This window comes from Rhineura floridana, chromosome 3 (genome assembly GCF_030035675.1).
Source record: "Rhineura floridana isolate rRhiFlo1 chromosome 3, rRhiFlo1.hap2, whole genome shotgun sequence".
NCBI lineage: Eukaryota > Metazoa > Chordata > Lepidosauria > Squamata > Rhineuridae > Rhineura > Rhineura floridana.
Window position 1 is genome coordinate 41,107,593 of NC_084482.1, and position 25,152 is coordinate 41,132,744.

General features: G+C 40.9%; 1 protein-coding gene across 4 annotated transcripts in view; it reads right to left on the reverse strand.

Annotated features, from left to right (window-relative positions):
• TEX2 (testis expressed 2) overlaps positions 1–25,152 on the reverse strand; it is a 139,807-nt gene that overhangs the window by 15,118 nt on the left and 99,537 nt on the right. For 3 of the 4 annotated variants that reach the window (XM_061615519.1, XM_061615520.1, XM_061615517.1), the window contains exons 7-9: positions 23,717–23,816; positions 15,193–15,325; positions 6,612–6,737 (exon numbers count right to left, since the gene is read on the reverse strand). In XM_061615519.1, coding sequence (XP_061471503.1) covers positions 6,612–6,737; positions 15,193–15,325; positions 23,717–23,816 — 359 coding nt within the window. The remainder of the gene's footprint in view (positions 1–6,611; positions 6,738–15,192; positions 15,326–23,716; positions 23,817–25,152) is intronic. The other variant, XM_061615518.1, reaches the window with a different exon arrangement.

A 25,152-nucleotide genomic window follows, 5' to 3' on the forward strand; every position in this document is an offset into this window, starting at 1 on the left:
GGCTATTTTTAACCACGAAATGTTTTCATTGTAACGTGAACTAGCATAAGGAATGGCAATTTATTCACCACAGTGCGCGCACACACACAATTGTCTGGGAAGACACTTAAACATATGGAGTTATTTCCCAAGCCTTTAGATATCATCCCTTCCTTAACCTCTCCCATCCTATTAAATTCATTCAGTGACAATGCTGAGCTAGCTAGACCAATGCGCTGCCTCTGACTCATTATAAGGCAGCTTCCTGTGTTTTGTAAGATAGTTTTATATGCACAAAAGGGACAACAGCAGCACAGGAATAAGAGGGACACTACTGAAAGCAATGGGCATCTTATTCCTGTTCAGAACCAGTAATGCAGCAGCTTTGGTGTATTTCCCAGGACGTGCTTAATTGTGGTTCACAGCCGAGGTGGCTCTTGAACAGCCTGATGATGCCACCCATCACTACGCCTTCTATGGACATGCATATGGACCACATTTATTATGTGTGATGTACATTATTTACGCCATCTGAGGATTATATTCTATATGAAAAGAACAATGCAATTTGCTGGGAAGAAGTACACATCAATTATCTGCCGGGTCCTTTGGCTTCAAGAACAGGTATTTTTAGGTGAGCTAAATCCAGCTTCATACTCCTAGTGGGCTAATCCCATATGTGGTCTCTACAACAATCACTACCTCTGGAGCACTGACTGGCTTTAGGTTGTATAGAAATGTAGTAACTTGCCTTTTACACGAGCAACTCACAGTCCAAGTCTGCCATTCCTTCCATTGGCAAAACAACTTAAGATGGCCTAGAGTAGGTGGGGGAAGCCTTTGGCCCTCCAGTTGTTGCTGAACTACAACTCCCATTATCCCTGGCTATTGATTATGCTTGCTGGGTCTGATGGGAGTTGTAGTTTAGCAACATCTGGAGAGCCAAAGTTTCCCCACATCTGGCTGTCCTGGCCAAGCCTGTTGGAATCGGATTCAGAGTTGCTGGTGTATTTTTCTCCAGTATGTTTTAATGAGAAACTTCACTTTAGAGCAGTGGTTCCCAACCTTTATGAGTATGGGCCCCCCTTTGTAAGCTCAAAGTTTTTGTGACCCCCCCCTCCACGCTAACTGTAATTTTAAACTCTGTTAATTGAAAAAATGGTATGTGGCAAAATCACATCTCCAAATATCCCTTTCCATAAAAAGCTCCCTGCAGACAGGGAGGTATTGCTTTCTTTTCTTAATGCAAAGGTCCAATCAAATTGGTATCCCCCCCCTTCTGGAGATGTACAGTCCTGTCTCCCAGCACCAGTGGGTTACAGTGTTGGCCGAAGATCCAAGTTGAAAACCCCACTCAGCCAGGAAGCCCACTGGGTGACTTTGGACCAGACACAGTCTACCGGCCTAACCTATCTCACAGGGTTGGTGTAAGGATAAAAGGGAAAGGGAAGGAACCATGTGCACCACCACGAGCAACTTGCAAGAAAGGTGGGATATAAATGCAATAATAATTAAATAAATACATTTCAGCTGAAGTATGTGGGCCCCAGCTTCAGCCAACCTGACCTTTTTTAAAAATAATAATCAAGAAGCAGCAATGTAGTAGTGGTAGGGATGCTAGATTGTAAAGACAAAGGGGTAGATAGATTGAGGAGGGGGATTAGTGCTTTTAGGCCTTGGGATGATTATCAGAACTGATGACTTGGTTAGCATATACTTGGGGAATGAGAGTGGAGCAGAACATAGATCAGTGCACGCATACAAACACACCTGCCCCTCCTGCAAACATCTGCAGGAGTGCATGCATTTGGGCACAGGGGGAAGCCCTCAACTGCCGCAGCATCTTGGAGAGAGAGATTGGGGGGGCAGAGTGTAGGGAGAAGAAAGGGGGGATAGTGGCACACACACTTAGCCTCAGAGATGGGGGCGAGCAAGTCCTGCACTTCCTCACTGCTCCTTGGCTCCATCTGGGCTGAAGGCGAGATCCGGGTGGCCTTGCAAATAAGAGTAATTTTTAAAAGGAGGTGGCAGTGAAGCAGGAGCCAAGAAAGGCAGGCAGGCAGGCTGGCTGCCAGGAAGGAAGGGGGAAAGCAGCTTTTCCTTGTAGCCTTGCTACTTTTTGCTTCACGAAAAGCCCTCTCCTCTTGTTCTGAGTAAGGGCAGCAGCAGCAGCGGCAGTGCAAGAAGATGGGAGTCAGCGATATTAATCCTTCTTCCTGGAAGCTCCACACGCAGCCTCCTTGACATGTGCCACATGCTTTAAAGGCAGATGCCTGCCCTCAGCATGCCTGAAAGACACTCTGGTGCTTCAGCAAAAGGCCTCCCCTCTCGTTTGGAGCAAGGGGGAGGTGTCTTCTGCAGCAGCAGTGGGGAGCAGACAGCATCCAGGGAGTGAAGACTTTTTTTTAAAAAAAAAAAATTCATTACCTAACTGTTCATGGCCCCCTTTGGATTACTTCGCAGCCCCCATGGGGGTCAAGGCCTCTAGGTTGGGAACTACTGGTTTAGAGCGCTTCATGGATCAGCTTATAGGTCACACAAGATTCTGCATCACTATACAACACAACTTGACATGACTACTCAAAACTAAGACATTGTCACTGCAATTACACACACACACCTACAACCCTTAAATAGGTTTGGGGGGCTCCTACTACGTGCGTGAGGAAGGTGTCACAGAACAGGAATGTGTGTACAAACAAGTACTCCGAGTTGGGAAAGTGGGGGGTCAGCTGAGCCTATTGGTGCAGTTGTCTGCATGTCTGGGGTGATGATGGTGGCATATCATCAAGATCCTTCTCCTCTAGAGGAGATGCATGCGGCAGGTGCAGTTTGGGTGAAGAGGGGGGGAAGGGGAGGAGAAGGGACTGGCTCCTGATCAGCCAGTGTTCCTTCTGTTGTAACTGGAGGAAAAGGGGATGATCTGTCCCTGTCAAAAGTGCTGAAGCCTCCCCTGGGTCCCATTCTGTATCTTCTTCTTTGTCACTCCAATAAAACTCCACGGGGCTCATGACACTGGCCTAGAAACACTATAAGCTTCCTCAACATAAAGCAAGGATGAAACTGGTTGTTTTCTAAGTCGGTCCAAAGGTCAGGAGTGGGTACTCACTAAGAACTTGCTTCAGATGTAAAAAAAAAAGTGCCATCAGAGGATGCACAAGTGACTTGCATTTCTATATTTATTCCTAGTACAGCACACAGAACATTGATTTAAATGTGTTTCCTCACTGCAAGATGCACATGTGAATTTCACATGTCTCACCACAAGATAGATGTCTGAATAATTACTGTGCATGTTACACAAGAAATATGGGAAGAGAAAACATGAGTCACTTGGGCACTCCACTGGCATTACTCTGAATGCTCAAGGCCATCTTCTCACTCATGAGTAGAAAACTATGGAGGGTGTCATTACATTCAATTGCGTCAGTATCACCTTGACACCATGGCATTTCAAATTACCTCATACTGGTATACAAACCAGTTGAGTGGTTCATGAGCATTTTTAGGGCAGATATCTGCAGAACATAAACAGCAGCCCCGCTGGATCAGACCAAAGGCCTATTTAGTTCAGCATCCCATTTCCCCACAATGTTTCCCCAACCAGATGCCTATGATAGTCCACAAGCCGGACATGAGTGCAACAGCATTCTCTGGTTGTTCACCTGTAACTGGCATTTGGGGCATGTTGCCTCTGATCCTGAGGTACAATATAGCTGGCAGCTACAGACAGCCTTATTCTCCATGAATTTGTATATTCTCCTTTTAAACCCATTTACAATGGTGGAATTTGCCACATCTTGTGGTAGCAAATGCAATAGTTAATACACTGTGTGGAAAAGCACTTTCTTTGGTTTGTCCTGAATCTCCCAGCATTAAGCTTCACTGGATGACCCTGGGGATTCTACCATTATGAGGAAAGGAGGAAAATTTCTCTCTATCCACCTTTTCTACATCATGCACCATGTCTCTCCTTTATTTTCCTTAACTTAAACTAAATAGTGCCAGGCACTATAATGTTTCTCTATGGGGCAGTTTCTTTACCATATGCTCAGAGGCACATGTTACCAAATTCCTCCAAGCTACACAGCAAGTGGATTGGACTGTGAAAGACCAACCCAAATTGTGTTTGCATTTTGACAACTTTGTAGGGCAGTACAGTATCTCAGAGAGGAGTTCAGGTCTCCTGCTCCCCTGGTGCATTCACTATAGCTGCCCAATTTCCCTGCTTTTTAAAGTTTGGTAGAAATATCTGTGGGCTATAGGTACATTCTTAAACCACAAGGTTTTTTTGCCTATTAGTGAATTTCCCTGCTTTTTAATCCGGGAGGTAAGATATAGGATCCTGCGCACGTTTGCTGAGAATGGATTGATCATTTGCATGCTTATTGAGTTAAGTGGGATTTACACACCCACACACACAGCAATCATGCTTAGGATAGGTGAAACTGACCACGGGATGGGGAAGGGAGGAGGGGAAAAGAAGGACAGATGTGGTCGTTTGCATGTTTATTGAGTTCAGTGGGATTTACTCCCGTGCAATCATGCTTAGGATAGGTAAAACTGACTGGGGGGGGGAGGGACGGAGGGCTGGAGTGGGCAGGGAAGGCGGAAGAAGGAAGAGGGGAGGAGAAAGGGCGAGGAACGGGGAAGGAGGGGAAAGGCAGGTCTGATCATTTGTATGATTATTGAGTTGAATTGGATATACTCCTATGCAATCATTATTAGGATAGGTAAAACTGACCAGGCTGGGCCTGCCAACCAAGATGTCTTCTGTATCTTTCACAGTTGGGCAGGGGGAAGGGACAATTCTACCTTGTGGTTTTTCACATGACAATGTTGCAAGAACACCGGCACTTGGCTGACTTTCTCTTCTCCTAAAGATACAGGATCAGTCTCAGGCCCTGAACCTGGCAACCCTACCTCCCACCCAAATTTAAAACAAAGCTGTCCCTGGCCACATCCACACCAGGCCTCTATTACACTTTGGACAATCATTATTTATTTATCTATTTATTTAGTGTATTTATATACTGCCCCATAGCCAAAGCTCTCTGGGAGGTTTACAATAACTAAAAACATTAAAAACAATATACAAATTTAAAAACACATCTTTTAAAAACAATTTAAAACAATTTATCATGGCTTCTCTCAAAGCCATGGCTCAAAGCCAATCATGGCTTCTCTCAAAGAATCCTGGGAAGTGTAGTTAGTGAAGGGTGCTGAGAGTTGCTAGGAGATGCCCTGTTCCTCTCACAGACCTTCAGTCAGAGTGGCTGACTGTTAACCATTCTCTCAGGGGAATAGGAGTCTCTTCTCAGCACCCTTCAGAAACTATACTTCCCAGGATTCTTTGAGGGAAGCCATGACTGTCTCAAGTGAAATCAAGTCTGGTGTGGGTGTGGCCCTCTTATTAGCCAAGCCCAGCAGCTGTGAGGCTTTTAGAACACTGACAGTTGGTCCTTACTGAGCATGCCCCGCGTTATAATAGGCTTCCAGCCAAAATTTCTTAAATTAATTAAAAATCAACCAGGCATTTTTTTTAACTTTTAAACTGCAGTAGATGAAGGTCAGAGTATGGGGCAAGGTCAGTATTAGGATTACAGGTACTCTGTGAACATGGCTGGTTTTTAATGAATTTCAACAGATTATGAGAACTCGCAGAAAAAAGTCCAAAAGGGCTCTGAGTTTTTTTTCTCTCTTTTTAGACTTTGAACTCTCGATTCTCTCTGTTTTGTGTATCGCCATGAAAATTGACAGGGTCGTTAAGCAAGCGTTTCTGAGTTCAGAACTATAAGTTTTGTAAGGTTTTGTTTTGAAATGAGCTTATGGGAAGCCTCAGAATGGCATGGGGGGATATTTTCCATTTAACATTGCGGAATGTGAAAAATCCCCGCTGACTATAGTATACAGCCACTCTCGTGGCTGTATAATACTAGTATGGGTGATGAGCACAGACCACAGGATTTGGTTTGAACCTTGGCACTTTGAAAAACAGCCCGTTTTTGTTTGGACCAATTTAGAGATTTTGATCTGAACTTAATCTGAAGCTTCATTTCTTCCCATTCACTATTATGGGGAAATTTTTAAAAAAGCTATAATCCCCACCCCCACCCTCAGTTTGACAGAACTGGTTGGAATTTGTAGCCACAGGAGCTCCTGAAGACAAATGGACCAGGGAATTTTATGCTGGGCACCTTTAAAGTTTGATTTAAGTAACTGAATGTGGTGATGCATTCCTTTAATATCTCCCCCAAAGCACTGTGATTAGAGAAGCCTGGCAAACCCATTCCTTCCGATTAGTAGCTAGATCTATTAGGAACAAAAGAGACGTCCCTCCCCCCAACCGTCCCCACCCTGACATTTTTCGGATATGAGAGAAAGTATGTCTGCCAGAAGTGAAACCTGCCTACAGTATTTGTCTTTCAATTTCTGAATCTCTGAAGTGACTGAGTTGCTTCAGAGGTCTCTGCTTTGGTTCAGTGCACTTTGGAGAGATCCCACTTCATTTCAGACCAGCCCAAGATCTTTTCAAAGTGGCTCACTTCAGCCTGGGATTTGTCCAAATCCACGTACACCCTGGCCTAGATCACGCTAGCCATGAACCAGACATAAGACAGAGATGAGCTCACCCTTCTCCTCCTGCCACTTGAGGCTTCTCACTTCCTGTTGCTTCAGGAGCATCATCTTCCTCTGAGGAGCCGGCACTAGAAGATTCTTCATCACTGTCTGCCAGGCAATATGTCCTTGGTCTGAACCTGAAAGGAAGGACACATTTCAGTGCTGAAGTGAAACTTCATTAACCTGAGCTGGAACAGTATTTTCATTCATTGCATATGATTATACTATGGTGGCACCCTTTGTCTGTCTCCCCAGACAAAAATGTACACTGTAGTATACTTGTTTTGTACAATAATTATTTCCTTCAACACAGCTGTGACAAACCTTATTTAAAATGAAATGAAGCACATGTGAGTTTCTTGCATGCAGTCAAATGGAATGGGATACAGTTTTTAAAGTATGCACAGAAATGTATCTTCTTCAGTAGTGTCTTTCCAGGACAAATAAACACAATGCAAACAATTATAACACCAAAGTACAATGAGCACTTTGACTTAGCACATTTTTTTTTACTTGATGGGACATGCTTGGAAGGTCCAAATGGGTTTCTGTATGAAACTGAGGGTTGCTTTTGCAAGAATCATGCACTTTTCTTGCCCATTCTATCATATATTTTCCTCTTATTGCCCCCTGTACAGTAGTAGTTATTGCCCCTTGTGGTAGCAGAATCAGAAGTGTTTTAAACATTTGGTATGCAGCAGTAAAAGCAGTTGCGGTCTCACATTCAGAGTATACAGCTGTCATACTACTACGAAGGCCTGAGACAATATAGGATTCACTAATAGGCAAAAAACCTTGCAGTTTAAGAATGTACCTATAGCCCACAGATATTTCTATCAAACTTTAAAAAGCAGGGAAATTGGGCAGCTAAAGTGAATGCACCAGGGGAGCAGGAGACTTGACCTCCTCTCTGAGATATTCTACTGCCCTACAAATCTGCCAAAATGCAAAGACAATTTGGGTTGGTCTTTCACAGTCCAATCCACTTCCTGTGTAGCTTGGAAGAATTGGGTAACATGTGCCTCTGAGCGTATGGTGAGTGGTGGCAACACCTGCCATCTCCAAAGATGGAGAATTACATTTTTGTATGTTTGTCAGTGTTCTTCTTACTTTGCTTCATTCCTGTGTTACTATTGTTTCTACAGAGAATCTAATTTAGAAAATTTTATTTCTCTCATTATTCATCCTAGAAACCTGTGTCAAATGTATTTTTTATTAATTTCAAAGCCTTTTTATTAGTCAGTGTCATATGATGGTGAAGACAGCCTTTTGTGTTTCAAACTGGAGGTTATGTTCTATTTCTATTTTGGGTGCATTAACAGTTGAATCTGAAATTGCAGTTTGATGTAAAATCAGACTGATTACAGTATGTTGCTACTTCAGGAATGACTCTAGCTGTTGGAAAAAACAAACTTAGCCCGCCCAAGATGCATGTTTTCAGCCTACTATGTTTAAACCACTTCATTTAAGGCATTTAAAAACATAGAGCACACCTAGAATTTTGTTACAATATATTTCTCCTCCCACTGTTTTATCTTGTGCAAACTGAGACACTCCTCATGTCCACTGGAAACTCTTCTGCAGAATCAGTGCCATTATCCCACAATTGTTTTTGGAGTTTTTTTAGTGTAAATTTTGCAAAGTGTTGCTGTACTTCACATATTCACAGAAATAGAAGCACTAAAATTGCAAAGTAAATCAGACATATTTAAAGTGACCATCTGAACTATGTCAACTGTCTTAATAATGTTGCTTCCTTCCTGCTAAAACAAGATCAGCACAGCACATGTCTTCTTTCTATTATTTGGGCTGATTGCAGGTGTTGCCACCATTCACCATATGCTCAGAGGCACATGTTAACAAATTCTTCCAAGCTCCACAGGAAGTGGATTGGACTGTGTAAGACTAACCCAAATTGTGTTTGCATTTTTACATATTTGTAGGGCAGTACAATATCTCAGAGAGGAGGTCAGGTCCCCTGGTCCCCTGGTGCATTCACTACAGCTGCCCAATTTCCCTGCTTTTTAAAGTTGGATAGAAATATCTGTGGGCTATAGGTACCTTCTTAAACCACAAGGTTTTTTGCCTATTAGTGAATTTCTCTGCTTTTTAATCTCGTAGGTAAGAAATGGGATCCTGTGCAAGTTTACTGAGAATGGATTGATCAGTTGCATGCTTATTCAGTGGGACTTATTCCCCTGCAATCATGCTTAGAATAGGTGAAACTGACTACAGGGGATGGGGAGGGGAGGAGGAGAATGGGAGCAGGAAGGAGGGGGAGGGGAGGAGAAGGACAGGTTTGATTATTTGCATGTTTATTGAGTTCAGTGGTATTTACTCCTGTGCAATCATGCTTAGGATAGGTAAAATTGACAAGGGGGAGGGAGGGACGGCTGGAATGGGCAGGGAAGGAGGAAGAGGGGAGGAGAGGAGCAAGGGAGAGGAGAGGGAAAGGCAGGTCTGATTATTTGCATGCTTATTGAGTTCAATGGGATTTACTCCTATGTAATCATGGTTAGGATATGTAAAACTGACCATGGGGGAGGGGGAGGAAAAATGGAGGGTAGGGGGGAGTGGAAGGAGGGGGAGGGGGAAGGAGGAGATTGGAGGGGGAGGGGCAAAGAAAGGGGCAGGGGAGGGCAGGTTTGATCATTTGCACGCTTATTGAGTTCAGTGCATTATGCTTAAGATTCCCATGCAATCATGCTTAAATTTAACATTGCGGAATGTGATCCACGCTGGTTATAATATGCAGCCACTCTCGTAGCTGTATTATAAGGTTAGGTAATGCATCTTATTGGGGCTCTGTTGTAAGTGTTTTTAAGATAACATGGGATTTAGCCCCTTGCATGGAGAGCATATGGTATTCCTAGCCCCAGGCTCCAATGTTATGATTATTGGATTGCCACCTAACCCAGAATTACTTAAATAAATAAATGGAACAATGCCTAAATTGTAATCCAAAGGCCATACCCTGCCATTTCTCCCTAATTGGTGTATTAATCTGGTATGAATATTTCACACTTGTATTATCACAAGTGGACAGTCATAGCCATCCTTTCCAAACACCTGCCCTAGCAAGAAGCTCAGATTTTTTAAGTTACATGTTACCATACAAAACCAGAATTCAAGACGACTATTTGCAAGTGGTAACCTATCAGAGTGTTCATAGTAACATGGAAAAGCCAGTTATCAGCACCATCCTGCCAAGCTTTCTGGATCACTATGGATACTTTCCCCCACTTCACCCATCCAACCATTTAGAATGGCCAGATGCAAAACAGGACAAGGCTCTTGTACCTTTAATAGTTGTGTAGAAGAGGAAATTTCAGCATGTATAGCTTGCATGACAATCTACATTTGCCATAATTCCCTCTTCTCCATAACTTCATAATAAAGGCGACATGGGGCAGACTCCAGCAACTTTCATCAGGGGCTGCAGCAGACCACTGGTCAGAAGCATGCCCAAGCCTCCAAAACCTGCTGGAACATAATATTTCCTGTAGTTTTTCAGGGGTTCCAGTTTGCTATTCTGGTCCTGGAAACTGCCACTGGTCCATTTCAATTTGATCATAGACAGGAATCTTTTGAAACCGAAAGCCTAATAGCACTAACCCAACCAAAAGCATTTCCCTCGCTTCCATGACTACTTCTTACATTTTGTTTTAATCTCGGTATCTCATCCCAAGGACAAAACTTAAATACTGTTTGATTTTGTGGCAATTATTCTGCCATCTCTCTCATAAGTCAATATTAAATCCTAGCTCATTATAATGAGCTTTGTGATGAAAACAGTGAACTCTGAATGTTACAAAGGCTTTCATCCAAATTAAAATCTCCTTTTGAAGTCTTATATAGGGACCGCAAAGTGCTGTTAAAAAATGTGTCCTACAATAAAGTAATGAAATGATTCTGGCCCTGGTCACCCCATTTTTAAGGGCCATTCATAGAAAATGTGAAGTTATTAGAAAATCTGTTGGTGCCTACAGACAACAGTAAACACGGGGGGGGGGTCTTGTATGCTTTTGCCACAACAGCTCCAAGGGTTGAGAGAGACAAGTCTCTTTTTAAATTAATAGCAGCTTGTTTCTTCAGCAGTGGGAGCTGCCATGATAAGAACCTCAAAGAAAGGGATAGCTAAATGCATAGTCCTCGCCTGTAGCTGTGGACATAGCTCTTTTGGACCACAGCCATTAATACCGATATTCCTAGGAACAGACAGCTGAACTAGAATTCTAAGGGTCAAACTAGACACAAAGCTAAACACACAACACATTAGTCACAACATCTGCCTCTTAACAACAATTAATAGCAGGCATGAGGGATCTCTGATAGAAGCTTTCCCTAAGGGCTAATGGCAACTTTGGGGGGATTTTCCTCGGGGGAGAGGCTAATGACCTCTAGTCACATCTAGGTGGCTTTCTTTATAGCAATTTAAAGAAAAGTGAAAATTGACATCCACTGTATTTCTGCACTATTCAAAAATAAGAATCCTTGAAAAAGGAATGTACATTCCCATAAGTCTTTGCAGACATAATGAAAGTTTCCAATCTATCCCTAGAATTTGGTGTACTTTGGGGAACAAGACAGGGAATTCCTTTATTTTGCAAAAAACACTTTTAATACCTGGTCATAATTTCCAGATGTTGCAATTCATTGCTAACTGTGGTGGGTAAAGTTGACTCCACAAGTGTTTTCTTCAGACAGAAGCTGAATTCATGCTATACAGAAAGGTACCCCAGCACAAAAAATTGCACAACTTGGTGTGACTAACCTACACACAAGCCAGGGCTCAGGAGTCTCACAATGTGTGAGTCAAACTCATAACCCCATTATGATTATTGGATCGGAGCAATGTTGTTATGAATCCACCTGACAGCTGTGGGACACCTTATCCAAAGTGAAGATGCAAGAAGGGTGCTTAGGAGCTGCTGGTTGGGGCTGGGGGGAAGGAGAGAGAAGTGGTGCTGAATGTACATGCAGGAACCAGGAAGGTATACCCAATTAGGTGTCTTGGTAGTGGCAGCAGGGAAAAGGGGAGAAATGGAAAATCTTGTAAGTTCAGAGAAAGAAACTCTGTACTGCTCAATACTTAGATCAGATAACACTGCCAATAAGATTCTTAATGTGTTGATGTTCCTTGGTTTGTTTGATTTTTAAAACGGGAAAACCTGGGCAACAGGTTTGTAGTTGTTATATTTAGGGCCAAAATATACATGATGTTGGAGATTCAGATGACCCAACGTTTGTTTACTTAAAAGAAGCTGCCAGGGAAGGAATTGGACAGGGGTCAGCAGAGCTGGGCCTGTTTAGCCTTCCCCCTGTGCCATTTCCCCACTCCACCCCAATGCTGCTATTAGCGCAGCAGGAATGGGGAGGCAAATATCCACTGTTGTCAATCCAGTGGCTCCCTCCCCTCTGCAGCTGCTTTTAGGTATGTTTTTAAAAGTTGGGAAATCCAGTCATGGATCTCTCACATCACATGTAGTTTGGTCCTGTGAAATTTAATTTTAGTACCATTGTACCTGGTCAGGTTATCATAATCATAATGCCAAATAAAGCATCATGAGTTAGCAGATCAGTCAGAGGACCAGATTTTATCTGTAGACTTGATGAGTACAGAGGCTGCAGTGTTTTCTCCTTGAAGCCAAAACCCAGAGGTGCTCTAACAAACATGGCAAAATTGTAAATATAGAGAGGGCACACACTTCTTTCTCTAACTTCAGCTTCAGACATTCCAAGAAAACCAGGGAAAATAGGACTTTATTCTCTTGTGTTTCCTCTCTCCCTCTGCTAGTTTGGAAGTCATTCCAGTGATTCTAGGTAGAATCAGTTACCTAGCATGTACAAAAATCAGTTAATGAGTACGTTCAAGCAAATTTAAAGAATCTAGCCTTGATTCTGTAATTCAAGAAGGTAGCTAATGTGGGTTAAAGACAGATATTAATTCTGAGGAATGCCATGTCCACATCAAGGCTACATAAGGTACTACAATGACCTTAGAGAGGCAGGTGGCTTCAGCAACTAAAGGGGCTAACAACTTGCAATACAACTATCCCTTATTTTCAGTAAAGAAAGCCCTTTGAATGGTTTCAGCACTAACAGAATGACACTCCACAAGGGGTGAGATGTGATGACAAATACCACTCACCAGATAATATAAATCCACAGATTGACGAATCCAAATATTATTTTAAAAAAAGGAAAGAAAATGAAAGGGAAAAAATAAAAAATACAAGTTAGAGAAAATACAGTATTTCAAAATTGCCGACTACCTTTAACTAGGAGGGGCTTTACTTGGCAAACATGAAGCAAACTGAACTAGCTAGCTGACATTCAAGCAAAGCTTTTCTTTTTTTTTAAAATCATGTTAGACCATGCAGCAACACTTGAACATTTGGCACAATATCAGATACATTGATTCAACTGTGTAAACCAGGAATGTACCATCAAAACAATAACACTAGACAAAATATTTATACTAATTCTTAATAATAGGTAAGCAAGAATAACCACTAACGTATGTGTTAGATTCAAATACAACTCAATAGTAGTACAGAGAGGGGAAGCGGAATCAATGTGGAAGAGGAAGGTACCCAGTTCTACCATAGCTATGACCTCTCTTCCTTAGGTCTTATTAAACATGCATATGCCCATTGATTTTTTTTTAAAATTAGTTTTCAGGTAGAAACAATGAAAGATTAAAAAAAAATCAAGGAGGAGGAAAAATAATCCCTCCCATTCTCCCAGTCAATCTGACAAACTTCACACAGTTCATCCCAAAGTGCTTTTCCAAAGAAGTCTATGCATTCCAAGTGGACAAAAACCATAGAATCATAGGATAGTAGAGTTGGAAGGGGCCTACAAGGCCATTGAGTCCAACCCCCTGCTTAATGCAGGAATCCAACTTAAAGCATAGCTGACAAGTGGCTGTCCAGCTGTCTCTTGAATGCCCCAGTGTTGCACAGCCCACCACCTCCCTAGGTAATTGGTTCAGTTGTCATACTGATCTAACAATTAGGAAGTTTTTCCTGATGTTCAGCTGAAATCTGGCCTCCTGTAACTTAAGACCGTTATTTCATGTCCTGCACTCCGTGACGATCAAGAAGAGATCCTGGCACTCCTCTGTTTGGCAGCCTTTCAAGCACGAAGAGTACTATCATATCAGTCGTAGTCGACTTGGAGGCACATAACAACACCACGTAATAAAAGGTGACCAAATAGCGTACGCCTACTGATTTATGTTCACATATAATGGATGTCCTGTGTTCCGCATCTGTATTTTGTCTTCCTCATTAGCCTTGTTGTAGTCCAGGAGCACAATATTCTGTGTCTATGCAACAGACAGGGAGAGGTAGCCTTACAGTTGTTTGCTATTCTCCTGTAACGCGGACAATGAAATAACCTCCAGCATTAGGGAGGAAAAGTGCAAAGCCTCCAAAAGGACTAAAAACACACCCACCCCATGCCTAAAAGGTGCACAGAATATGGGGAGGGGGTATTAGAAGGTAGCAATGGTGCCTTGTTGCTTTTTGCAGCCGTTTCAATATTGGATTGAATATGTCTTTTAGTGCTGCGCACAAAGACATACATACGATTTACAAAAATTATTTTCTCTCATTTCATTTATTGCTTATAGGCTGCTTTTATTTATTGCTTATAAATAAAATTTGCATTGTGCCCCTTTTTTCTTCCTATTCTTATTTGGGATAGAGAAACCAGGAATTGAAAAAAAAAATCTGGAATAATCTGTATTCAGTGCATTGTTATTACTGTTAGCTTACCAGAGCAATGTAAAGCTAACTTTAAAGCTGGCATTTGCAGCCCGCCTGAGCATCAAATTGCAGGTGGTTGCAAGACTAACTAGCCCTCATACATACACATTAACAGAGTTTGAGATCGGTTTACAGCAGCTTCCCCATAGCTGTAGTATTAGTTCTCCATTATCAAGAAATAATTTCAGACTCATTCAGCTCTTTCAAAGAATTAAGCTATAATTGCTATTAGAATTTTACTAACAGCTTTTTGTACTAAAGGTACTGGGCCAAGTTCAAGGTTCTGGTTTTGGTGTACAAAGCCCCATACAGCTTGGGACCAGGATACCTGAAAAACCGTCTTAGCCCTTATATACCCAGTCGATCACTGCGCTCTGCAGGTGAGGGCCTCCTGCAGGTACCATCTCATCAGGAGGTCTGTTTCGCATAACATAGGAAGCGGACCTTTAGTGTTGTGGCACCTACCCTTTGGAATTCCCTCCCCTTAAATATTAGACAGGCACCATCTCTGTTATCTTTTCAGCACCTACTGGAGACCTTTCTCTTTCAATAAGCCTTTGAAGTACAGACCTCATCCCAGTCTGCACCTGCTTTGGAATTGCTTTTTAAGATGTTTTTTAATGTATTTTTTAAAACAATGTTTTAAGATGCTCTATTTTTAAGATTTTTTAGATGTTTTACGATGTTTTTAGTGTTTTGTCCCATTTGCCTCCCAGGGCTCCTTCTGGGAGGAAGGATGGGATATAATAACAATAAGAGGAGGAAGAGCAGGAGGAGAAGAAGAAAACAACAACAAAGTAGTAGTAAAATTCCTTACCCTTCTTTGCCAATGTCTCCAACTTTCAGTGCTTCACCCAGAGGTTCTTTCCCAAGTTTGGTCAGATTCATTTTGGTCTCCAGGGTCATTAGAAAAGATCCACTGTACGAAATTTCCAAGTCAATCCAAAGCCCTAGAATTATTGTTGAAAGCAACATTTTAAGGACAACTGGCATAGACTTTTTAAAAAAATATAAAAGATTTTTAAAAATCCATATTGATCCCTGGTTCTTTTTTCAGACTGCTGGCTTTATAGTAAGCCAATATTATTATTACTAGTCAAATAGCTATTTAAATTTCAAAACATGAACATAATACAGGGGAAGTACTCTGAAAGTCACCAAGTTAGAAATGCTAAGTGTTTTAAATGGTATTTGCCATATTGGTCTCAGAACAAAATACAATTATATTTTTACTAGACTAACTTTAGGAGGAAAGAGATGGCATTTTCTCTTATAACCCAGAAGGTGGTCCAATAAAGAACCAGCTTTCCTTTGCCCTCTCAGAAATTCTGAAGACAACACTTACTGTCATAGGTCATAGCACCGGTGCCTCAAGTGGCACAGGCATCCTAAAAGAGAGATGGGCGACCTGCAAATGTTGTTGGACTTTCAACTTCTGGCTGCCCCAGCCATCATGACCAATGATAAGGGATGGTGCGAGTTGATAGTCCAAACAGGAAATCCACCAATTTCCCCATCCCTGTCCTAAGCAGTAGCAAAAGGCATAAATTTCTGCCTGCACCACTGATTCTCTGAAGTTCAGCAGATAAAGAAGGCACACCACACAAACGCATGCGATCCACACAGGTATTATACTGCACATTGAAGCGACATGACATATCTTAATTGGACTTCATATGGACCACCTTTGCAAAAAAAACCACCACTGCAATTATTTTTGCCTCTGATGGTTCCCTCTAGGGTATTCCACTGAAAATAGTTCTAAAGGTATTGGCAAGGATTCAAAGCAACCCCCCCCCAGCTACTACTTTTGTCCCCAACTCCAGCTGCTTGTACTCCACTGGATAATGGTCTCACAAAGCCCCCCTATGCTTGAAGCAGTTTGCCAGGGAGTGCAATGTGGAAAAAGACAGTGACAGGAAATAGAAAACTTAGAAAACCAGCTGCATGTGCAGAAATACCTAGACTGATCTTTGGATCCAGGTTATTTAACTGCCATTAATTTTACATGGACATTTATTTGTTCAAGATATACATGAGTAATGGGAGGTGTTCTGAAGAACTGCCTGCATCTGAACTATTGTGTTCCTCCGTGCAACATCCTGCAATTACAAAGGAGGAAGTTTCAGACAGAACATCTGTGAGGCAAAGAGAGATAAATGGCCCCTTAACAGACCTTTGTTCTTGTTTTGCTAATGAAGGAAGTAAAAAAAAGTGGCATTTCATATGCAATGTAATCTTTACAATTAATTTGGAGGAAGTATGCTCTTGATATTGTTAGGTCCAAACCCAACACGCAAGTCGCCCTGTCAACCCCAACTCGCTTATTACACCCGGGAAGAGTGCGGAGCTGAGTGCAAATGAACCCGCTATCAGAGATCAAGTAACACGAGACAAAAACCTTTGCAAAGGGGACCCAATACTTACAAGCCGAAGCAGGCCAGCATGGGAACCTCGTTTATTGATGTTCAAGGGTTTATATAGGCTTACCCCGAAGTTTACAATATCGGGTTCACGTCATAAAATACAAAAGAAGCAATTGCTAACTGTCATAGCTTTGGGGCATATGTAAGGAGGTAAAGGGGTACAGGGGGAAGGACAAAGTAGAAACATCAAGACTATCTTTCAGACTCCATGTCTGCATATTTTGCATGTCCTTGAGATAAGCACTATGCAGCAACAGACAAAGGCAACTATTGAGGGGAGGCCCAGCTGCAACCGGGCGCCCCCTAAACCAGAGACAGACATGATATTATTCTGCTTACATATCAAAAGGAGTGTTACAAGTCAAGGATATGAGGGGCATTGGAATAGCGTTTGACATTTCTATGCAAGGCACATTTGTAACAATAAGCAAGGCCATAAGCATAAACGTGATACAGAAATGCATAGTAGGGAAGTTTCCAGCTTAAACCGGCTTTTATTATGCGAGCCACTGGAATGTAGGTAAGGGTCAGGTCACCAGGAAATAAACCGACATTTTATATCAAAAGCCAAATAAAGGCCACTTTGGTTCTATTTCCCATTAAGCCCAAACTGGTTGCAATGGGACGAGTGAACTATAGTTTTATAGGCACTGAGGATTTCCATTTATCCCTAACAATATGATAGAGTATGCAAGCTGCTGATGAAGACCAAAGATAAAAAAACATTCAACCAAATCATTGACTGCAAGAAGGCAGCTTTTAGAATGTGTTCTTGACATTCATAAGTTATATTTAATGGGGATGTAAAAAGTCTGTCCCTTTATTACCATCGATTTCCCCCACTTCCCCCCCCCCCATAATCTCAGAAATCCACAAATGCTCTTTGAAGTATCTTGAATATCCTTGCTTTTAAGAACTGCAGACATAGATCTGGATGCTCATTGGCATGTGCATCCAAATGCAGAGGCTGTTTGATTTCAATTGATTTTGCAGATCCAGCCACAAGTAGTTCTTTTCCAAGTCAATTTTTTTTAATCCCACCTTTCCTGCAAGCAGCTTAGGGTGGTGATCATCACTCATCCTTTTTATCTTCACAACAACCCTTTGAGATAGACTAAGACCGAGACATAGCATATGGTCACTCAGTAAGCTTTGTGGCTTAGGCATATCTGAACCTAGATCTCTCCAATGTATGTCTGACACTTTAACCCAGGGATAGTCAAAGTAGTGCCCTCCAGATGTTATTGGACTACAGCTCCTATCAGATCCAGCCAGCATGAGGGATGATGGGAGTTGTCGGTCAAGCAACATATGAGTGGCACCATACTGCTCTAATCACTACATCATACTGGCTCTGTTTGGACAAAAACAGACAGAAGATGAGTTCAGAATAATTGTCAGCATCAAAAGAACTACAATATCAGTGCCAGAAATCAAACTTGCCATATTACCACACCATCTTTATTTTTTATAATTTTATAATTTATTAAATTTGTTAGTTGCTTTTCTACACATATATACACACTCAAAGTGACTTACCATAAAAAATAAAAGTAAAAGATTTCTATTAAAAGTAAACAACAAAAGATGGTGGAGCAACCCTTCTTAGGAAGGCTACACTACAGAAGCCCTCCAAAAGCCTTCCAAAGTTAAGAATCCAATGCCTGGGAGAAATGTTGTTGCCCGATGCCTCAAGATGGATAATGATGCCACCAGGCATACCTCCCTGGGGAGAGCGTTCCATAATCAGAGTATGCTGCAGTTTTACACTCTAAAATCATCCTACTAAGACTTCCAGTTTTAAAGTTCTGCAAGATGGGCAAGTGTCTTCTCTTTGGACTAAATGCCATGCCTAATAGAGGCAATAACTTGTTGGATGAGTAGCAGCCTGTCAAGCAGCAGCAGCCTTCCAGTCTCTCAAGTCCAACCTCTTATTCAAAGTTCAATGCTCTTTGGATATGCAGTTTAAGAAAAACTGGCATATCTTTCATTCCTTGTAATGACTTCTCCAAATTATCATCATCGCTAACATACTCAAACACTTAAGTGGGTGGCAACAGTGAATGGGTAGAATGATTTAGCATCCACCCAGAATTTCTAAATGATTATCAAAGTACTTTCTCCAGCACACTACATTTGGAATTAGTTTAACATAAGAACATATGAAAAGCCTGCTAGATCGCCAGTGGCCCATTTAGTCCAGCATCCTGTTCTCACAGTGGCCCAGATGCCTATGTGAGCGCAAGAGCACTCTCCCCTTCTGTGGTTTCCAGCAACTGATATTTAGAAGCATACTGCCCCCAACAGTGGAGGTAGAACACAGCCTTATCCTCCATGAAACTGTCTAATCTTTTAAATCCAAGTTGGTGACTATCACTGCCTCCTGTGGGAGGGAATTTCAGAGTTTGATTATGCACGGTTCTTAAAGATCTTTCAGCATTCCATTACTTTGCATGACTTCATAGGCAGCTATGAAGACACAGACATATTCTGCCAGGCAATTCTAGATTATAACCTAACCAGTTCAAGATGAGCAGGGGATGGAATGTTTATTCACACTGCAAATAGTAGTTTAGTCTTATCAATGAATGCACTGGACCATAAAACACACTACAATATTTTCCCTGCATGGAAAAATGGGATTGTCTTTGAAAAATCCATTTTTTCCAATAAGCCACAGCAGAGACCATCCTGCAAAACAATATGGAGTCCATAAAACCTATAGCCTACATTTTCTGAATCTATTAGTCATTGTGCATGCATGCCTGTGTTTCGGATGCTAGGAACTTAGTACTTTGAAAAAAGCAACATGGGAAGGGCTTTCTGAATAGTCAGTATTGCTAACAAAAAGCAAAGATGAGTTGGAATTTAAAATAGAAGAATACGAATAATTCCCATTTAACCCCCCCACAATAAAGACAAAAACAAAATACAAGATTTTCCTTGGGTTTCAACTGGTGAAATGAAAGGGCACCAGAAACAGTCAGATTCCATATGTAATCTGTTGAATAAAGCTCCCACTTATGTAAACAGTGAGTCAGCATGCTCCAGATAACAACAATTCTTTTTAAAAACAATATAATGAATCAAGCAAAGGAAACAATTCAATCAGATTACTGGGAGGATATTTTCTTTTGCACAGCACAAATCCAGGTTTTCAAATATTGAAAACCCAGAGGGGATAAAAAGCAGATGTGCCATACAATGTAGTCCAAGTGTTGTGTTTTTTACAAAAACAGGACAGCAGAATGACCGGCTGGAGACAGACGACAGTCTGAGAAGCAGAGGCATGTTTGATAGTGTCACTGTTTTCCATATTGTACACATTCATTTTTCTCTCTCTCTGTTCCACTATTGTCAGGTCAGATACATGTTTTGTAGTTTTTTTGTTTAATCTCCTTTTTTTGAAAATGCAACATACATAAGAAGAACAGCACAACCACAAGACAAACAGCATACACTTCTTTAAACACTAAAATTCAGGCTAAGACTTCACATGTAGAAATTAAATATTCCTGTCAACTTTCTGCCTCATTGCTACAAAAAGATGTTCAAATGAACATACCAGTTTGATGTCATTCTAGAACTTCTTGCTCCAGAACAGTTGACCATCATTCTGCACATAACCAGGAAAACACACACACACACACACAGTTCTCTCTAGCCTTAATGTGTTAAGTATGACGTTTCAAGATCTACTTTTTTTCAGAAGCAAAGCATATGTCTTGGAGATCAATATTCACCTTTCATTCCAATGCTGTGAGAATGTGAGCCAATAATCTACAAACTTCATAATAAGTTGCAAATACTAGAAAAACCACCCCTCCTAGAATATAAGATCTCCTCAATGTTGTGAGATCAGTTCTGGGACATTTCCCTCACCATATAAAAACTCAATACAAAGCAATTATCATGTTTTCAAAAAAAAGAGATCTCTTAACGCTTGTTGTTATGTGCCTTCAAGTCGATTATGACTTATGTCGACCCTATGAATCAGAGCCCTACAATACCTTCTGTTATAAACCACCCTGTTCAGATCTTGTAAGTTCCTGGAGATTTGTTTCTTCCAAGTATTTTAAGAGCAGCTTTCAACTCACATTCTAAAATTACTGGTTCTTCATCATATGGTTCCTCCGTGAATGAATCTGTCATCCTTGCATCTCTTTTATATAGTTCTTCAGGGTATTGCTTCCATCTTCCATTTCATCTCCGTCAGTCAGTGTGCTCCCCTGTTGATTATTCAACATCCCTACTCTTGGTTTAAATTTCCTTTTAATTTCTCTAATATTTTGGAATAGGGCTCTTGTTCTACCTTTTTTGTTGTCTTCTGTTTCTGCATAATAACTATTGTAATAGTTCTTTGTCCCTGTGTATTAGTCGCTGTATTGTTGCATTTAGGGTTCTGACTATGTTTCTATCACCTTTTGTTTTTGCTTGCTTCCTTTAACCATTTTAAGAGTTTCATCAGTCATCCATTGAGATCCTTCTCTCTTTTTAACTGGTGGTATTGTCTTTTTGCATTCTTCCCTGATAATGTCTCTGACTTTAATCTATAGTTCTTCTGGATCTCTATTAACTAAGTTTAAAGCCTCAAATCTGTTCCTTATTTGATCTTTATATTCTTCTGGGATGTTATTTAAATTGTATTTTGGCATTATTATTGCTTTGTTCTTCTTCTTTAGTTTTACTCTGATTTTCGATATGACCAGTTCATGATCTGTACTACAGTCTGCTTCTGGTCTTGTTTTCGCAGAAAGTATGGAACTTCTCCATCTTCTGCTACCAATTATATAATCAATTTGATTCCTATATTGACCATTTGGTGATGTCCACATGTACAGTCGTCCTTTCGGTTGCTTAAAAAATATGTTTGCACGAAACAAATTATTGGTTTCACAGAATTCAATAAGTCTTTCTCCTGCTTCATTTCTATCTCCTAAGCCCCATTTCCCTACAATTCCTAATTCTTCTCTGTTCCCTACTTTTGCATTCCAGTCCCCCATGATTATCAGCACATCTTGTTTTGGTGTGTGATCAATTTCTTCTTGTACTTCTGTGTAAAATCTCTCCAATTCCTCCTCTTCTGTGTTTGCTGTTGGAGCATAGACTTGGATGATAGTTATGTTAATAGGCTTCCTGTTAAATCTCATTGATATCACTCGCTCAGACCTTGCATTATAGCTCCTAATTGCTTTTGCTACATCACTTCTCACTATTAAAGCAACTCCATTCCTTCTTAATTTCTCATTTCCTGCATAAAATATTTTGTAGTTGCCTGATTGAAAATGTCCCATTCCCGTCCATTTTAATTCACTCACGCCAAATTTTGTAATGTTGATGTGTTCCATTTCCTGCTTGACAATTTCTAACTTTCCCTGGTTCATGCTTCTCACATTCCATGTTCCTACTGTGTACGTCGTACAACTCCGGACTCTCTCTTAACCCTAAGTGGGATTATGTTAAATTGGAAGAACATTTATTCTTCAACCAGCCATATTGAGCATATTTATTTATAGCCAGCTTTCCTTCCATCATGAAACTCAGGATGTCAGGTGTGTGTTCCCAGACAGTTTCCCATCCAAGCACTAACCAACCCTAGACCTGCTTAAGTTCAGCAAGGTGGCTGCATCACGTGCTCACAGACTATGAAGCAACTACTAGGAGTATATATATTAAAAAAAGCTGTAAAAGACAAAAAAGACAAAAAGTGACAGGTGCAACAATATATGGTTTCCAGTGCATTTTGTGGTAAGTCCCTTTATCAAGGGAATTCCTTCAATTACTTCCAACGCTGCTTCTAACGTCAGGATGGCTCAGCTTTGTCTCTCCAGATTTCTTGGCCTCCAAATCCCATCAGCCACAGCCAGCATGGTCAGGGATGATGGGAACTGTAGTCCAGCAACATCTGGGAGGACCAGATGTTCCCCACCCTTGCTTCCTGAAGAGCTACTTGAGCAAGCTGAAAGTGAGGTACCCCAAGAAGTTCGCTCATTTATCTTAATCATCTGAGTGTGTGAATCTGAACCCCGCATGAATCTGAACCCTGCCTAACATGCCAAACAACCAAATATCAGAAATGAAAATGTTGTAACCAAAAATAGAAGGGAAGGCATGAGGGCAGAGGGAGAAAGGGGAGATGGGAGGACAGGTGGTGAGGGAATAAGGGATTTACTGTTTTATTTTAATAATGTGAAAACTCTAACTATAGATTTAAAAAAAGTTCTTTAGGAAACATTCGAAGAAAGTGAAGAAATTCCCCTGCATATTTTGACTTTGGATTCATTCTCTCTCCCCCCCCCCCGTCTCTCTCTCTCTCTCTCTGTCTCTCTCTCTGCAGAAATATATTCCTGGTTGGCTGCCTCACAATCTCAGTACCATTTCTTCAGGCTCAGTCATAAAAACATGCTGTCATAGTAACTATGCACACACGCATTTTGGTCTCTGTGCAAGAGTATGAGCTCTGACATTCAGGTGGGTCAATTTGTAATTCGATGAGAAGCCTGACCTCCACCCCGGAAGCAGTATCCCTTCATACACCCTCCTTTCAATGGTAAAGATAAAAAAGTTACCATATACCACTAGTTTTTTTGCTCCTGTGCTTTTCAAGGAAAAATTCCCCACTCCTAATGTATATGTGTATAAGCCTTACTATTCAAGAGCATAAATCTTCTATTCAAAAATAAAAGGCAGAAAGGCTGCAAAACCAAATAAAATGAATTGTCATACAAATGTGGTATACAAAAAGGAAAATGTAAGTAACATTTAAAAACCAGCATGGTTACCCTTCTGCAGTTTCTCGAATTGGAAACGTGATGGTCATAGCCCAACTGCTTGCCTTCAATTGTTAGCTAGAAACAATCACAGGATAGTTGCATTATAAAAGCATTCTACAACATTAAAAATCGAACATATTACCTTTATAATCAATGGCAGGTTTGTAGGCTTGAAGGATTTTCGGCACTGCTATTCCCATGTCCAGTTCAGTCAGAGTCAGCTCATTCATGAAATATGGCAACTGGGGGGGGGAATAAAGGAAGAAGCCAGTCTTTTTTGAAAGCATAAAAGTACATGAACATTATTCAGAATCTAAGCCCCACTTAGGGTGTAGTAACCTTACTTCCTAGTAAGTGTTATTGAAGCCTTAGCACCCATCCACACCATACCTTTAAAATACATGATTCCCATCAAAGAATCCTGGGAATGGTAGTTTATTAATGGTGCTAGGAACTATAGCTCTGTGAAAGGTAAACTACATTTAAAGCCATGTGCTTTAAATATGTTTTTAAATATATAGTGTGGAAGTAATCTGAGTGTTGGGAAGACAGGAGTGGGGCAAGCAGAACACTGGTGCCAGGGGCCACCTTGGGCACTACTGTATAGAAAAACAGGATATATATATTTAAAAATAATAATAATAATAATTCTTGCGGGCCACCCAGAACCTGCAAAGGATGCTGCCCTGGGTGAACCTTTATCTGATTACGTCACTTCTTGCTTACATTCTCAAGATGTATACTCAGGATTGGTGAAAACAGAGTGCTGTGTATACGTTCCTACTTTATAAATTTAACAGCCATCACTGGCCATTGGGTATTTTGGTGTTAAAAAAAAAGTTATCCACACAAGGCTGAAATAAGCCCATCCCATGTTAAAAATATAACAAAAATACATTAAAATATTTGATATTCAAAACATAATGTTTCAAAGGCCTTGGTTGAATGTAAGCTTAGCAATAATTTGTGTTAGGTTCCAGAAATGCATTGTTTCTAACATTTCTTGCATTGTATTCATTGCAAGAAATGTGAAGATGCTGCATATGTATTTCTGACCAACTCTTCGTACAAGAGTGACATAAAATAAACAAACTACACACCTTAGTGGAAGATCAGGACCTATGCTGACTACCTTATCATGCTGATTTTTGCAACACCCTCAGGAGAGGTCAATGGCAGCACTTCAAAAAGTGTCCAACATATGCATTCACTGTGTAATACAGTTGCTGGAAGCCACCTTTCCACTGGAAATTGACCAAAGTAGTGGAACAAGACAAGCAACACAAAATCAGTACAATGATCAGTACATGATGGATGGGGCTGATAAGAGTTATAGTCCAAAACAGCCTTTGCGATCATGATGCCCTCCAAATGTTATGAACTTTTTAAGGTAGTAACTGGAAGTTTTATTCAAGCCTGGAAACAGGCAGCCACGCAAAAAATAAGAGTATGATATGGATGTGTTAAATCTGACAATGTTTTCAGCCACAAGAAAAAAATTTATAAGCAAGCCATCCTGATGATGCTCAAAGTCAAATTATAAGTTCAGAACAGGTTTTGCTGAAAAAGTAGACTAGT